The sequence below is a fragment of the Pristiophorus japonicus genome, chromosome 18, assembly GCF_044704955.1.
Source record: "Pristiophorus japonicus isolate sPriJap1 chromosome 18, sPriJap1.hap1, whole genome shotgun sequence".
Lineage (NCBI taxonomy): Eukaryota > Metazoa > Chordata > Chondrichthyes > Pristiophoridae > Pristiophorus > Pristiophorus japonicus.
The window spans coordinates 82,684,579-82,702,512 of record NC_091994.1 but is presented as its reverse complement, the minus strand read 5'-3'; the positions used below and the strand labels follow the sequence as shown (position 1 = coordinate 82,702,512).

The following is a 17,934-nucleotide window of genomic DNA, read 5'->3' as shown; positions in this document are numbered from 1 at the left end:
GGGGAAACAACGCCTCGTCTTCCGTTTAGGTTTTACAGCCTTCTGGACTCAACATCGAGTTCAATAATTTCAGACCATAACCTCTGCCCATATTTTGTTCCCTTTTTATTTTACAAACCCCACCTTCTTAATTTTTTTCTCTCTCTCTTTCCCATGGCAGCTGGTAATTATTCTGCCATTCACACCCCATCTAAACTCATCTTTTGCTTCCTAACTTGCCCCATTACCATCTCGTTTTGCTTCGCACCACCATCACTTTTGTCTCTCTAATCTCTCCTGCCCGCCACCCTATCACAGACCTTCCCTTTTGTTATTTTCTCCCCTCCCCCTCACACTGACCCTGCACTTCCTTAAGAATCTTTTACACCTCGAACTTTTCCAGTTGTGACGAAGGGTCACAGACCTGAAACGTTAACTCTGCTTTCTCTCCACAGATGCTGCCTGACCCGCTGAGATTTCCAGCATTTTCTGTTTTTATTCCAGCTTCCAGCATCTGCAGTACTTTACTTTTGTGCCAATATGGAAAAATCTCGGTTTTGAGTGTGAGCATTTGATCATTGGGGGGGGCGGGGGGGTGGGTGTGGGTGGTGGCGGACATCATAGCTGAGCCAAATCCAAATTCATGCCCATACAGTTCCATTAGGAGCCACTGGGTAATGGTCGGTAATGTGTTTCCCCCTTCCCTTGCCCATTTATGCCAAGGGTCAAGTGTAACACTTCAAGACTGGATTTAAATGTGCTACTTTTGCATCAATGCAAAATGGTTTAGGTGTACATTAATCTCCAAGTGGCCATCTCACATCAATTTGAGGGCCAAAGTAAAAATCCAGCTGCATTTCTGCCTGAGTTGAGATCAGCGGATATAGCAGAGACTACCGATGGAATCTGTGACCATCCTGGTCTATATGGCTCAGTCATATACTGCTTATAGAATCATAGAATCGTACTGCACAGAAGGAGGCCATTCAGCCCATCGAGTCTGCGCCGGCTCTTTCAAAGTGCAATCCAGTTAGTCCCACGCCCCGCTCTTTCCCCGCATCCCTGCAATTTTTGCTCCGACAGGTATTTTATCCAATTCTCTTTTAAAAGCTACTATTGAATCTGTATCCATCACCCTAGCAGGCAGTGCATTCAGTGTTTTTAAACTGTCATTTTGTGAAGGAAGCTTGAACTCTTTCATAGCATCTTTATGTAGCTGGTTGCCAGTCGAGCTGTGAGAGCGGACAGTACTGGCAAATTGTAGTTTGATACATGTACAGTTAAATACATGAGCAGAGCTCTGCCCACCAGAGTTCGAAGCTGATTAAATGTTCTGAGTTAGTAAAGGACAGACTGTCCTAACATTATGAATTGTGCCAGTATTAAAAATGTAAAAATGTTTCAATGCATTACCTGGATCATTTTAAATTCTAAATGGGTTTACACCAGTTGTAGTTATACTGCAGGTTGGCGAAGTCCAGGTGGTGTGAAACGATCTCCTCAAGATGGCCTCATACTGCTTGTCAAAATTCAAATTACCCTGATATTGAGACTGCAAGCCACAGTTAAGTTGCGCTACATAAAAAAACTGTGTTGCATCAATGCAGAAACTGCAATCTAACTTTCCTATAATACCTTGATAGCAATAAAAATCTGAATAAAGGTTATAAGTAAAAATTACTGACAGCGACATTTAAGGGGACAAAATTACCTTTGTGCCCCATTAACGCCTCCGGCAGTTTTTGCCTGGGGGAAGGGGGTGTTACCGCCTCCTGGAAAATTGCCGCAGAGGTTTGGGAGGCGCTGTTCCGGCAGCACTGCGCACTGCGGTTAGCGCCACGGACCATCGTGCAACCGCCGATTATGTCATCGCTGTGCGCGCCGGCCCCTTACTGCCCCAACGGCTGCGAAGTTGGCACAGGCGTATGTCAACGGCAGCTTCACTGGTCGCAAAGCTGGCTGACATCCATTCTCGGGGCACTGTTTAAAAGGGAGGCCTGCAGCGGTGTGGAATGGGACACCATCGTGCAGCTCAGCACTCTGCCTTGGGTGCTGGGCTGCTGGCCTGGTCTCACGCCACCAAAGGGGCCTGCAGAATGGGCAGCGGCCCTCCCCTTTAATGGAAGGCTACGTGGAGCATCCGTGTAGCACTGGACTCAGCGTCGCGTTACCTCCCCCAAAGGAAGTGGAGTGCCGGAGACAGCGCTCCGCACCCCTTGAGGGGCGTAAGGCCCAATTCCACGTTGGGACTTCCGTGCCAGGCGATAAAAGCCCCGACCCCGGAAGGTTACCACCCCCGATCGGGGCACGGGGCAATTTCACCCCCTAACTTTCATATTTAAAATGATGTGTGGTGTGTGTGTGGGCATAAGTAGCATTATCCCTGGGGCTGATTCTGCACATTTCTCGTCAAGTTGAACCCCTTGCCTGCATTGAATTTAATGTAAAATAACCTATACCTCATTGCAGTCCTGAGAGTTCAATGTGAAGTTTCTTAAACGTGTTCCATGCATGTTTTCCATGATTCAGTGTCCAATATCTATATATGTTATTTGCTTACTTACATATTTCTATGTATATCTCTATCTCTGTTGATTCTGGCTAACCTACTCGGAACCAGGTTTGTATTGTAAATCCAATTATAGTGTTACTCCAATATGTTATACTTTCCCAACCATCTCTTTTGATTTTTACAATTTCCTCCAGATCCCAAGTCCTCACAGCTGAGTCTATCTTTGCCATTTTTTAGGTTCTAATTTACTTGGAATGCTTTGAAGTTCTTACTGGACATCTGTCCCTGATTTACCTGTACTAGCTTGGTAACTCTATGAAGTATTTCCTTTTATTAATATCAATTTGATTCTGGATGTAATCCTTCCTTTACTTATAACTGAACTTGATTCCGTGTCATTATCTCACAGGGTCAATATTTGACCTATATCGTGCAATCCTCTCACAAAGTGACTGCTTTATGTCCCAACATTACTGTGACTGCTCTGTGTGTGGCTGTCCTGGGATTATTGTCACTGCTCTGTGACGTCTCTATGTGTGACAACAACAACCTGTATTTATATAGTACCTCTACCGTAGGAAAATGGCCCCAAACACTTCACAGGAGCGTAATAAGACGAAAATTAACACCAAGCCAAAGAAAGAGCTATTAAGACAGGTGATTAAACAGGTGACTAAAATCTTATTCACATTTAAGGAGGATCTTAAAGGAAGGGAAAGAAGTGGAGAGACGGTGATGTTTCAGAAGGGAATTCCAGAGCTTTGGGCCTAGATGGTTGACGACACATCTGCCAATTGTAGGGTGAAAGGAGTGGGGAGTGCACAAGTCTAGAGTTGGAAGAATATTGAGTTTTTAAGAGAATCATAGGGCTACAGGAGGATACAGAAATAGGGAATGGCAAGGCATGGAGGGATTTGAGCATGGCAATGGGAATTTTAAAATTGAGGAATTGATGAACTGGGAGCCAATGTAGGTCAGGGAGCACAGGGGTGTTGGATGAACAAGATTTGGTGCGAGTTAGAATATAGCCAGCAGAGTTTTGGATGAGCACAAGTTAATGGAGGGTGGAAGTTAACAAATGTATGAATGAGGGTTTCAGCAGCAGATAAGCTGCAGCAGAGTTAGAGACAGGCGATGCTACAGAGGTGGAAGTAGCTGGTCTTTGAAACCGACAGCTCGTTTTTGTGACTTTCTCAAGAATATTGTCACTGCTGTGTATGATTGTCTTGGGATTACTGTTCCGACTCTGTATGTGGCTGTTTTGGGATTACCATAGCTGTGCAGATATCGGTGTCACTGATTCCATCTGTGACACCACTGGGATTACTGTCTGCTGTGTGTGTGTTATCCCTAGTACTATGCCCTCTATTTTATATCTCAGCTGCCTTAATCCTATGCATTTTATTTGCCAACCCGTGAATTATTATGGATAAAAATGAACAGAATTCTGAAATAAAAGCAGAAGATGCTGGAAATGCATGACAGATGGGTCAGGATTTGAAATAGAAAGATGGGGGCGAAACATTCAAGTTCAGTGGGGGTGGGGGATCGGCTAAAACAGGTAGTAGCAGATTGGCCTCCCGTTATACACCCCGCCAATACTCCTTTCCATTGGCTGCAGGGTGTATAGCAGATGGACGGTCCGCTCTCCCCTGCTTTACACCCCCATGAAGTTGAACGTACTGCCCAGGATTTCTGTCTTATTTCTTGAATTACTGATACATGAGATTTTTTTATGTACTAGTGTTAGTAGCTGTGCCATTATCAGTGATCATTATTTTTCTTCTCCCCCGCGCTCCTGAATTTGTTGACTCTTTGGGTCTGGAAACCCTCAGATATTTCCATGTTGGCTATTATTGATGTGTGAGCTCTAGCAATCAGCAGGCCCTTTCACCACCAAGGGCATCACTTCCGAGCCCAATCCTGCTCTCATATAATGTCCACAGTGCACAGCGGCATTTGCCGGATAGCCATGAGCAGTGAAGCTCGGCCAATTGTTTCCCCCTTAACCAATGGCGATGACCTGGGATCAAACCTTAGGTCTTCCTCCCTAAACCTCTCTGCCTCACTAACTCTCTTTCCTCTTTTTAAGATGCTCCTTAAAACCTTCAACCAAGCTTTTGGTCATCTGCCGTAATTTCTTCTTATGTGGTTCAGTGTCAAATTTATTTGATTTGTCTTGTAACCCTGCTGTGAAGCGCCTTGGGATGTTTTGCTATGTTAAAGGCACTATATAAATAAAAGTTGTTGTTGTTGTAAGGCTCAGCTATTCACTGGATAGACCCACTGAGCTTTTCGGGAAGCTCTTTAATTGGCTTTATCCTGAGATTCTGATCAGTACCGTGATCCTTCCCAGTATTACTGTCATTTCTGTTCCGCACCTGTGTATCACTGGATTACTGTCCTTGTCTGATATTGCCATTCCACATTGACACTTTATCTTGTGATCTGCATATCTGCATATCACTGATCTGCACTTCCTTGAACTAGATTATAGAAATAAATTCACTCTCGCTTTCACTATTGGTTGTCCAGGGCTTTCGCTGATATATTTCAGCTTTATCTCAGGAATGTTGTTGGCTTGTATTCTATTTTGGTTTATTATTCAGGTGAAGGGCGGAAGCCGACCACCAAAGGTTGAAAAGAGTAGGGGAGAGGACAAGTTACCTCAAGGAACAGTGATTCTAAGCTTGAATTTTAAATTCGGTAGATTGTGGGAGGAACGGAAGACTGAGAGAGGTAAAGACCGGCACAGTTTGGAAGCCCTGGGAAAGAAGGAGGAGATAGTGTAACAAATCATGATTTCAACACAGTGAAAAGGACAATGTATTTGCAGTTTAGGAGCACCAAGGGAAGAAAGCCAGGGCAGTGTTGATAAATCGCAGTAAGACAAGAGATCTATCACTGCGGTTCATCCTTTATTGGTTTTCCAATAATTAATTTCTCTTTCTGGAGATAGAGGGGCACAGAGTATCCCGATACTTCCTCTGTTCTATCCTGGGATTGCTGTCACAGATGCGTATGTGCAACCATCCTCTCAGTCTGTGTATCAATGTCTTTAATTTATGGGTAATCATTGCTCCTAGTCTCAGAGGGTTGTAAATCTTTGGAATTCACTGCCGCAGAGAGCTGTGGAGGCTGGGTCATTGAATATATTTAAGGTGGAGATAGACAGATTTTTGCAAGATAAGGGAATGAAGGGTTATGGGGAGCGGACAGGGAAGTGGAACTGAGCCCAAGATCAGATCAGCCATGATCTTATAGAATGGCGGAGCAGGCTCGAGGGGCCAAATGGCCTACTCCTGCTCCTATTTCCTATGTTCCTAAATTCCTGTCTTGTGTGTTCAATCCTTGGATTATTATTCCTGACCTGTGTATATTAAATCCCAAGGTTGCAATGACTGATGTACACCTTCCTTGTGTAGGAATTACCAACTCTTTTAAATGCAAGTTATTTTCTTTCTTATCTTTATCTTGTGTCCCCTTATCCTGTGATAGCTATCCTTCAATTCTCCCAGCACATTCCTGCACACGACAATATAAGCACTTTTAGAAACAGGAAGAGGTCATAAAGAACAGAAAAGTCCCCTTTTCATAGATCAATTCTCCCTTCGCGCCACATTTCTCAAACTCTCTCTGCAGAAAGACATTCAATTGTTCCTTGGACACCATACTGTCAGCCTCTGTAATTTAACTTAGCCTCTTCTGTCACTGTTTTAATTGTGCATTGTCACTGATCCTGATTCATGTCCTGGATTTGTCGGCTCTGGTCTATGTACCTTGTGTGCTGTAACCCGGCATTATCGGCCTCGGTCTCTGTGTACCTTGTGTGACCACTTTGCCGAATACAGGCAGTGTATCGACAGTGGAGCAGTTCCAGCGGCGGTTTCTGAACTGATGCTGACATTCCTCTATCGCCAGCTCGGCTCCTCTCCGCACCGAGTCCATCACCTCCACATTCCGCTTGCAGATCTGAATCTGTCGGTTTATCAAACCTTTCAACCTCTCGCACGTTTCCTCATCCTGAATGCTGGCGATGGACGACAGCTTGGCCAGATAGCTGTTCAAACAGACAGAAGGCAACGGGGTGAGCAGAAGCAAATATAACGCAAGGCGGATCCGCCAGAGTCAAACGATCAGGGGTGTAGCAGTTTAAAATAACTGGAGAACTCACCACAGTGTAACAAAGCAGATCTGACACATTTCAAAACGGGGGATCCACCAGAGTATGAACTAGGGGATCCACCTCAGTGTAAAACAGGAGATCTATAACAGTACAATCCAGATATCATAACTTCACAACCCAAAAGACATTCTCTGGGCCAGTGCCAAAACATGTCTTCATTGTCTGTTTTGTCTCGAGACTTTCTTAATGTTTAGCATTTTACACTCAAAATGTTTGTAATCACAGAAGTCAAAACTTGGCGGAGATTCCAATCAAAAACATGTGAAACGAAAGTTCTTTGTAAATTCCAAATGTCCAAATTCGCTCCTTCCTTCAAGTATCTAAGCGAGCTTTAGATAAACTCGTGACAACTGTTGCAAGAGGGGTGGCGGAGAATGAAGGCAAATCAGACAGATATTCCCCAAGTATTCGTCCACCAGTTCCACTGCAAACTCTGCTCTTCCACACATAGCTTCCAATACTATTTGTAATATTTTATGGGCAGATTTTTTTGTTGATAAGAGGGGTACTTTATCTCGGTGATGAGCAGTTTTAAAAAACAGTTCAACTCTGCACCTTTTCCCTTCAGGGTATTTGAAATGGATGCAGACAAGATTGTGTATATGTTTGGGGGAGGGGTGTACGAACAATTATGTTTTAATTTTGGGGAGGCGAATAACTATTTACAATCTGAATTCTTTAAAGAAAATGACCAGGAAATGGATTGCGAGAATTGTGTAAGTCAAATATTGTGTTATGTATCGCATATATTTCACCAAGTTCTAAAACATGAAAAGTTGTCGGTTAAATGATTGTTTTTTTTCCTGCATTAATATATATAATTGGTCAATCCGAAGATTCCAGTTGCTCCATCAATAAATATCTTGATTTGAAAACAACTTCTTAAAATAATCTACAGAAAAGAGATATTATTAAGCCCCCAAATTAAAAATAATAACGGGAAAACTATTTAACTAAATCAAATGTAAAATCATCTCATCCTGGCTGTTCATTTTTAGTTTATGGGGAACGATCCGACTAATTTTCACATTGGAACAAGGACCTGCGATGAATTATGGACACCCAGCGGTTAATGAGATTTCTCTCCATATACCAGCACGAAGCCTGCTAGGTCAGTTAGTGTAGTTTTGGTAATGGTAACGATGCAGATTCCTGTAAACCAGAACACTCTGGGATTCACAGGTTTCTCAAATTCTAAACGTTATTGGAAATGAACACACTTCTTCATCTAAAGTTGCAACCACAAAAAAAAAATCACTTTTTTGTAATTAAAGGGTTAAGGATATCTGCATTTTCCTTTCTGTGGGTTGGTACACTTTTATTTAACCTTTAAAACCCTCCCGCCCCTCGAATACTGATCACAGAAGAGGCTGCCCTGCCTACCCTGTTTTGGGTAGGGTCGCCCACTGTAAATACAAATGAGACTGGCGAGGTATCTGTTGTTTGGGCGGCTCACAGTCAGCACTATGACAGTGTAGCAGACTGTTGTTGTGCAAAGCTGACCTTCAAATCCCCCAAGCAGCTCCCCCTCCTCCGATTTGCCCAGTATCGTTTGGAAAACAAATACCTTCTTTAATCAGACATGGGAAATAGATAGATCCACCTCTCTCACACTCTCTATCTCTGTTTCACTCGTTCTCACATTTTCTCTCTCGCGTACACAGGACGAAATATATGTTTCCCAACGACAGAGAAGGGCAGAACAACTGTATTTAATCCCGCCGCTCTATAAATCTCATGAAATGCTAATTGTGTAGAAACACCATCCCACTCTCTTAGAATTACGTTGTTTAAAAAAAAAATTACTACATGCCAGTAATTTAAAGACGCGATAATTCTTGATATAAGCAATTTTAAAAAACAATTCTAAATCCAGCCCCTACAGCCATCTCTGCCATACACGGGTTTGGTTATAAACATTTTTTGTTGTTGAAAAGAGTCTATATTGGAGAATCACTGACATTTCAAACAGACTGCTCATCATTACAATACAGGGAGAGGCTATATCCCGTACTATCGGCCTATTTATTATTCTATTATATCAACATTTTATTCACGACTGACATATTTTGACTCGTTTCTTTCTTAAAAAATAAAATTATTGGAATAAAGCCGCCTCGGGCGAAAGCCACAATCTAAATAACACGCCTGTCATCTGCCGGTACCTTCACTCACAGTATGAATGAAAAAAGAGGAATAATTGAAAGCGCGTATCTGCTGAAGTCGAGAACAGGTCTGCACAAGTCTATTTTTCCCTCTCTCTCACTCTCTCTCAGATCACCCCACCTAACTAATCACAAATTAATGAATTGAAATAAATAAATAAGGATGACACCCGCCACCCCGAGGAGCATTGACTGTTGGCTGAGTGAGGCGTGTAAATTAAAACAAAACTTTCAAATATTATAAATATAACTTCACTATGTTATCAGTAAAATTATACAACAAGGATCATTTTAAATTGCCAAATACGTTTAATATTTTAAGAGGGCGGTACTGTTTTATTGGGAAATTTTTCAGAGCCTTAATGACAACCAGGATGGGAGTCAAGGGTTAGAAAAACACTCATCCAGATGAAGCTGAAGGTCTTAATTTAAAAAAAAAATCACCCAGACACAACAGGGAAACAAAATGTGATATTTTTTGGGGGAAGAGAACGAATCTTGAACCCCCCCCTCCCCACCTCACCTCATGCATTTTGCCTGTTGCACCATCTCGCCTTCAGATGAGAGAATTAACATCTTTTTTTGTTGCAATAATAATATAAATACCATAAGTCATAATTATCAACACTTACAGCCAGTTACTAGCATTTGCCGAAAAGAGAGCCAAGATCAGGACGAGAAGCGAACGCAGGAAGGAGACCGGAGTCATCACGGAGAAACTTCAGCAGCCTAAAATCCAGGCAGTAATATTTGTTCCCTTAATTGCAGATGGGTTTTTTTTTTGGAAATAAGTGTTTCAGATTTTTCTCCCCATAAAAATCTCATAAAGTGCAACAAGTCTTTTTAGTTTTCCAGGTTGTTTGTTACAGGTTAACAAAAAAATCTTCGCCCTAAGTAAGATCCACTCAATTTCTTTAAAAAAAAGTTATAATCAAGGATGTCGCCAATATATGTATATATAAATATATACGGACGGAGAGATCGCCTTTAAGTGCTGTTTGAGTGTGGTTGTTATAAGTGATTTCTGGTGAAATTGCCTTCCACGGTCGAAGGGATGTGAGGGTGGGTTTAGCGGAGGTTCGGTGGAGCTCTGGCCGGCTCCAGGCGAGCTCTGGTGGGGTTGGAGAGGCAGGAGGTAGCGCCTGCGGATTCCGGTGCGGTGTGTCGGGAGGCTTGTATCCGTGGGATGTTGCGCCGAGGCTGTGTGAGCAGGAGAATGCGAAGGAGCCGAGCCGAGCCCTGCTCGGATCCCTGATCGGGGGGCACCGAGCTCTCTCTGCCCCCCCCCCTCCTCCTCCTCCCCCCGGGGGGTGGGGGCGGGTGAGGCAGCTCAGGGTTGGTGCGGCCACCGCGTCAATCAGCCCCACTAGCTGCTTCCATTCGCCGCTGTGTGTGGTTTATCGAGGCGCTGATGAGTCACTGATACATTGACAGGAGCCCCATCTGACAGCGAATACACTGGGAGATCTGCTGAGAAAAGCACCGAAGCAACCGGTAGAGGGAGAGAAGCAAAAGAGAATGACGGTCACTAGATTACTCACCCTTTCACAGCAAACTTAAAAAAAATCCGACCCAAAACTTTTAGTCTTATCAAAACGAATTCTCCCCTCCCCTACCTTTTCTCTGTGGCAGGTGATACAGCCACACCGGGGCACCGACATCCCTTGTGTACATCGCTCCATCAGCCACACTTAGAAAGTGAACGTGGAAAGTGTTTGTTGACTGTGTGGAGCGTCTCCGAGCCAAGCCGGACCGGTTCTCACCCCAGCGTTCACACTTCCCAACAGGAATCATAAAATAGAGACTGGGGCAGGAACAATGGCTTGTTTCCCTGCTCCCAAGCCCAGCAATACCGAGGCCGTGTGGAGCACTCCAATTTGCCTCCCTGGCTGATATCAGCTAACCCAGCGCAGAGTGGGACTCGGAAACATGCTCATCTTTTCAAAGTGAAGTATTTTCCCTTACTCTTACTAGCATTCACAGGGGCAGCAGATAATGAATCTTAGCCTCTTTATTGAAACTCCCCCCCCCCCACCTTAAAATAGACAATCACATTAATAGCAGTGTGGGGGAAATGGCCACATGTGTCACAAAATCATGTTCTTTATAAATAGGTTTATGATTTAATTACACATGGTGCATAGAAGGAATCTTCGCCCAAGGTTAGTGCTGGTGGCAACAATGAGAGTGAGGATGAGGATGGAATATAACATGGTGATGTACCAAAAATCCCTGCATTGGACGACTGAAGTTTCTGGCCACAGACTGATCACAAACTGCATTGAAGAAGCCAGTGTGGTCACCTGAATTAGCTTCAACCAGGTTCCAGGCTAACATGTTCACAGGGGTAGATAAAAATTGCTCTCATCTCCTGACAGCCGGACGTCCCAAGCCACAAGAAGATCAATCATGAGGGAATACAAAGGCAATTGATCCCCCAAAACTTTGAAAGGGCAGTTCATGGGGGAAGGGAGAGGAAGAGCTATTTCAGACTGCAAGACAACTTGCTTTTCATACTGCTTATAAGCACCATGGTGACACATAAATTGCATGGCGATGTCATGCCATCACAATCACTCTGTTAAATCAATTCACATTTATTTTTCAACACTTAAGCTGGTAAAGGAACCATATTAGTAGACGGACCTGTTAAAATCCAACCCAGATTTAGTGATGAACAAGTCTCTACACTTCAACAACTCTTGAGAATTCTGGGTGAAAGTTTAATGCTTTGGGATGTCCTGAGAATGTGAAAGGTGCTATAATCAATGCAAGCTCTTTATTAAACGTCTGTGCACAGTACCAAGCTACTCATAACTCAGCATACATTACCATTAAATTAGTCTTAAAGATACCATAAGGATGGTTGGCATGGGAAATGAAAATGTCACACTGATTCACTAGCAGATGCTCCCCTGAAGTTGAATTTAAGGCATGTTGGTTTCATGAAATAGAGGGAGATTTACTGTAAATCTAACACATGCTCTACCTGACCTGAATAAGCTCCTGAAAGTCAATGATTGACAAAAGTGGACAAATATTCCATTCTTTCACTTTAATACCAGAAATTGTTCTTTAAAAAAATTATGTGATAAAAGTCCTTTGGAAAAATTGTACTGTCATAGATAGACCTGGAACTTTTCACCCTGCAGTGATTGCTTTACTGAGCTCTGCTTGCAAAGCTCCTCAATATGAATGACAAAGCTGCTTTATGAGACAGTTCCTGTTTGGCCCTACATATAGGTGGGATTCAGTTTTTATTTTGTGAATATCTGAAGGTTTTAAGATGAAAACACTTTGCAGGATGTAAAGCTGTCACGTAATTGATCATTTGGCAATGTTGAGTTGATGCTATCAGACGATATTGGACTAGATTCAAACATTACACCTGAGAGTAAATAGGAGGAATTTTTTTTCAATTTGTTCATGGGATGTGGACATCGCTGGCAAGGCCAGCAATTATTGCTCTTGAGAAGGTGGTGGTGAGCTGCCTTCTTGAACTGCTGCAGTCTGTGCTTCTTTGTAGCAGTTTGGTATAATCTGCTGGGCCATTTCAGAGGGCAGTTAAGAGTTAACCACATTGCTGTTGGTCTGGAGTCACATAGAGGCTCAGACCAGGTGAGGACGGCAGATTTCCTACCTGAGAGGACATTAGTGAACCAGATGGGTTTTTAAGACAAAATATGACAGTTTCATACTGCCATTAGCTTTTTATTCCAGATTTATTTAATTAACAATTTAAATTCCCCAGCTGCCCTGCTGGGCATTTGAACACATCTCCGGATCATTATTCCACACCTCTGGATTACTAGTACCAGCAACATAACCACTATGCTACTGTGCCCTTAAAGAAGCATGCTATTCAATACAACAGTGTTTGGATCTTATTGAAAGCTGGGGATATTTGTTGTACTCATCAGAAACAAAAAGTGGGCCCAGATTAAAATCCAGCCCAAACTGATGGGATGAAAGTCTCCTTTGTCTGTTGGCTGCAAAGATCCTATGTGAAATGAGTTTGACTAGTCTTAGTCCACATCCCAGTGAGTCCGTCCACCCAACATGTTCTGCCCCAGGGGAGTTCCTAATTCAAGTCCCACCTGTAAGATTTTGCAGCCATTTGCTATTGAAGAGTAAGTCAGGTGATTTCCTATCGTCTTCCTCATGGTTTTTATTTTTGGAGTCTCTTCTCCTAGGCTGCAGCCAAGGCTTTTTATTATTGGGGAGGTTCAGCTACATCCATCGGATGCAACTACTCCTGCTGGTCATCAATCAAGTATTCAGAGCCGACGCTCTGGTTTCCCTTGCTGGAATGGGTTCAAACCAGTGGCTCAGTGGGTAGCACTCTCACCTCTGAGTCAGAAGGTTGTGGGTTCAAGTCTCATTCCAGGAACTTGAGCACATAAATCTAGGCTGACACTCCAGTGCAGTACTGAGGGAGCACTACACTGTCCAAGGTTACGTCTTTCAGGTGGACGTAAAAGATCACATGGAACCATTTCAAAGAAGAGCAGGGAAGTTATTCCTGATGTCCATTCCCATATTTATCCCTCAGTCAACATAACAAACAGATTATCTGGTCATTATCACATTGTTGTTTGTGGGAGCTTGCTGTGTGAAAATTGGCTGCCACATCACAACAGTGACTGCACTCCAAATGTACTTCATTGGGTGTAAAGTGCTTTGAGACGTCCAGTGGTTGTGAAGGGCGCTATATAAATGCAAGTCTTTCTTTCTGACTCAGAGACGAGAACACTCCCACTGAGCCAAAGGCTTACTTGGCCTAGTGGGTATGGGCCCCACCAAATTGCCCCATTTGGTACTAATTTGGCAAACTCACTCTGAGTAGTGAGAGGATGGCTGGTTTGGGAAAGGGGAAATTGTCACACTGGTGCTATTTCAGGCACTCGTTTGAGGTTTGGGCTGAGAAACATTGTTGGGCCCTGACTAATAGGAGTTTTACTCTGCAACTACCCATGCTAGAACAACAACAACTCGCCTTTAATCCAGTAAAATGTCCCAAGGTGCTTCACAGGAACGATATCAAACAAAAAATGTGACACCAAGCCACATGTTATAACTAACCATGCTATAACTAAAATAAAAACAGAAAATTGTGGAAATCAGCATCTGTGGAGAGAAAAACAGAGTTGATGTTTCAGGTCCATGACCTTTCGTCAGAACTGGAAAACGTTAGCGATGTAACAGTTTTTCAGCAAGTACAGAGGCAGTTAAAGGGGAAGGGGCAGGGGAAGAAAGAACAAAAGCAAAGGTTTGTGATAGGGTGAAAGGCAGTAGTGATTAAATGACAAAGGGACGATGGTACAAGGCAAAGGGAGATGGTAATGGGACGATTAAAGAAACAAGATGCTATAACTAACTGTGCTATATTTGACCCAGGAGTGCCTGAAATTAGAAAGTGTTCCATTTCCAGCACTAACATTCCTCACCTTTGTGGAATGAAATATATCATAAAATCTAATTTTATAGTGCGATAAGTCGCAAACATAAGTCTTGAAGCATCAGGACCAGAAGAATAGAGGGCATTAAACATGACACAGTATAGGAGCAAGGGTAATGGGAATAGTGTGGGAGAATGTACGACCCAGAAATAAGTGGTGCAACATTAGCAAAAATATTAAAAATACAAAAACCTGGAAAGGCCACAAGAATGGATTGTGTGGGAAATGAAAACCTCAGGCTGGTCTAATACGGGAAAGTTTCTGAGGTAGTGGGACAAGAAATAGTGAAATACCTCCTGCTGATACAAGTTTAGCTACTTTAACACTACTTTAAGCCTGTTTATTTTCAATGGGTTAAGAACTGCATTAAAATAGTACAGAGGAATTTAACACAAATGCATTAATCATTATACTAAAAATAAATAGCACACAGGAAATTAAACTGACAATTATATTTTTGATATTGGTCTAATGACATTGCTGACCTTGATCTGCTCTGGGCAACATTTTGGGACAAGGACATGGCTATTTAGAATTGCATTTTCTTGCTGGTTTTATAATGGAACTGACCATGGTGCTTTGTAAATAGTATTTTTGACAACTTAATCTCTGTTTAAATCACTTGTACAGTTTGACCAAATTAAATGATGAAAGGTTACATCTAGACATTAGCCTTTCTCTTTCAGGCCCTCATTGACCTTCTGTACACTTTCAGCATTTTAAAAATTTCAGATTTACAGCATTTGCAGTTTTACCTTTTAATCCTTGTAAACTGAGTTTGTCTTTTGTTGCTTGCGAACCTTTACTGCATCACCTTTACCTCTCAATCATCCAAACAACGTAACAGAAAATAAAATCGATAAAAGAATAGACAGGCAAAATCAATGCTACATTGTTGCTAAGTGATCACCACACAGGCGTTACCTTGTGTGTTATTATACAATGAATTTCTTTGTTTGCTGTTTTAACTGTGATGTTAACCAATTATGCTATTATCTGTTCATTATTCTAATGGAGGCATTAATCCAGCAAAAATAAATTAATGTCTCCATTAAAACAGTGGACAGATAATACAATACAGCATAGTTTACAGGCTAATACATTGTGGTTGTTCTGTCCTATGTGAGATGCCTTCGGCCGTTCTATGATGTTAAAGGCACAATATAAATAGAAGGTGTTACTGAACAACTCAAAGTTTGAGCAGAAATTTGATTTAAAAAAAAATGTAGGTACTTGTACAAATACTAACTCCGCATTTTTCATGGCTAACTTTACCTCGTTCTTGTCTCCCAGGCTCAAGGTAGGAGTATAGATGAGTGGTGACCTTTTGGTCCACTGTAAGACATGACACATTTCTGGGAGAAACTAGTCAGGTCTTTACTAGAAACCACTTTCCAAGTTTCATTTGTCTTAATCTTTTGTGCTGTCCTTTCCCACTCCCCAATCTGAGGAAGTGCAGGGCTCCTGTTATCACTTTATAAAGAACTGGCTCGGCACCCATATTAATCAAATCCATAGACACTGAAAAGCAACTGATTTACTACCGAGCACTGGGCCACATGCCAAACGCCGTGTGGTAAGTGAAAAAAAATCTTAATTTTAAACAGTTAAATTAACAATAAATTAGATTATCTCCATCTCTCAAAGTTCTATTTAACTCTACATTTCCGAGCAATTTAACAACGAGGACTGTTCTAATGGGAAGGTTTTCATGTTTAACTATACATAAGTCACTCACAGGAAAAGGGATGTTTGTCTCATAACTAATTGTACTTCTGAATGATAGGGATTGAGAATATTACGGTGAAATCCTATTAAATACAATAACAGACATCGCATCAGAAAACCTTGTATCTGGCACTCCAGGATGGCTCTGCTTTCTGGTTAAGACAGTGAGTAGTTGAGACATAAGGAACAAGAAAGTTCCAAATTCACGTTACCAGATCTCAGGCAGGATAGTAGAAGGGTGCCTCAATTAAGCCCAGTGCTCCATGTTAAGTAGATGAAAATTGGCCAAGGTTCCAGCTGCTGATTGCTATGCAGAGGTCCCTACTGGAGTATGCATATATAGATGTTGGGTAGGACAGAATCAAACTTTGCTGTGATGCCTCCCACATCAATCCAAGTCACTACAGCACTCAACTTCACAGCCACTGGCTGCTTTCAGGTAGAATCGGGTGATATTTGCAACATCAGCCAGCTGGCAGACGCATCAAGCAAGTAACCAATGTATTGTTTATGCGAGTTGCCCATTTCATATTGTTTCCTTTAGACCTAGTACATTAATGTGATAGTGCTGTAACATATTGTCTAGGCACACACATGAAGAATGTTTCTTCAACAAGGTACTGAAGGTCATTTGGCACTCCAGAAATCACACATAGCAAGGATTAATACTTTCAGGAGAGGAGAGCTGGAAGGGACAAAAAAAGTCCCTGTTCCTAACCAGATTATCATCTAACAGGGATAGCCTTACCAGTCTAGAAAGTGATGATGGATTTTTTTTTTAGTTGAAGGGGGGAGACCCATATTGCAGAGAAGTTAAAATAATGAAGTCAGTCACGTAGAAGTGACTAGGTGATACCAAGTTTGGGTTTTGAAAGCCTATTTTGAAGAGGGAGAGAAGACTAAGGGGAGTTTCATAGTAGTCTTGCAGGAGAATAAGGTAAAGTAGGAGATGGTCTTGGTTCAACACAATAAGGGCGCCAGGAGGAGTAATAGCGTGTCGGTTGGAATATTTAGAGCTTTGTTGGGACAAGTGAGGAAAGATCAGGGAAGCAATAACCTAGGATTATTGATATAGAGAGACCAGAAGGGCTATGATGGACAAAAATTGGACCATTGGTTAATGAGTATATGATGGGACTATAGTCGTGGGTTAATTTTCCAAATAAGGTTTATGGTTTGACACTTTTTTACTGATTTGTTACCTCTGATTTTTCTCTTGTTTTTCTTTCCTCCAGCTTTCCCCCAGACCTCATGCCAAGTTGCTCCAAAGCCTGCCACTCGAAGTTATGTCTGTTGAGATCGCTTCCTCTGATTCCCCCCCCCCCTTATGGAGACTGTTCACCACCCTCTTCACAAAGGTATGGCAGCGGACGGCAACCCCAGTGAAGTGTGGCATCAAACCTGCAGCCCACTACTCCATGGTGCAGCTTGTTGACTCTCTGATGTATTGTGCCACAATTTAAAGTTAAGGATGTCAAGTTAAAATAAGAAATGTAGGCAAGATTTTTTTAGTGAGAGGATGACAGGAACATGCAAGAGATTACCAGCAGGGATGGTGGAATAGTAAACCATGGCAGGTTTTAAAAGATGGATTCCTATAAGCAAATAAGATTCAAGTTTAGATTCACAAAATGTAATCTGATGTGACGTTTAGAAGTAGTCGACTAGATAGACCAATGGTTTTCACCTGTCCAAAACATTATTACATGAGTATGCTTTTTTAATTGTATTTAAAATTATGATGAACCTGTATAAAACACTGGTTCTGCTTCAACTGCAGTATTGTGTCCAATTCTGGCACCGCACTTTAGGAAGCCTGTGAAGGCCTTAGAGAGGATGCAGAAAAGATTTACGAGAATGATTCCGGGGATGAGGGACTTCAATTACGTGGATAGACTGGAGAAG

At 42.3% G+C, this 17,934-nt stretch overlaps 1 protein-coding gene across 3 annotated transcripts in view; it reads right to left on the bottom strand.

Annotated features, from left to right (window-relative positions):
• The window catches only part of wnt4 (wingless-type MMTV integration site family, member 4), a 30,458-nt gene extending 20,368 nt beyond the window's left edge, over positions 1-10,090 (bottom strand). Inside the window, exons 1-2 of one of the 3 annotated variants that reach the window (XM_070860180.1) lie at positions 9,475-10,090; positions 6,271-6,551 (exon numbers count right to left, since the gene is read on the bottom strand). In XM_070860180.1, the coding sequence (XP_070716281.1) occupies positions 6,271-6,551; positions 9,475-9,551 (358 nt within the window). In that variant the 5' untranslated portion in view covers positions 9,552-10,090. Of the gene's footprint in view, positions 1-6,270; positions 6,552-6,665; positions 6,743-9,474 lie in introns of those variants that run through there. The other 2 variants (XM_070860182.1, XM_070860183.1) reach the window with 2 other exon arrangements.
• Positions 10,091-17,934: the final 7,844 nt, after the last annotated feature.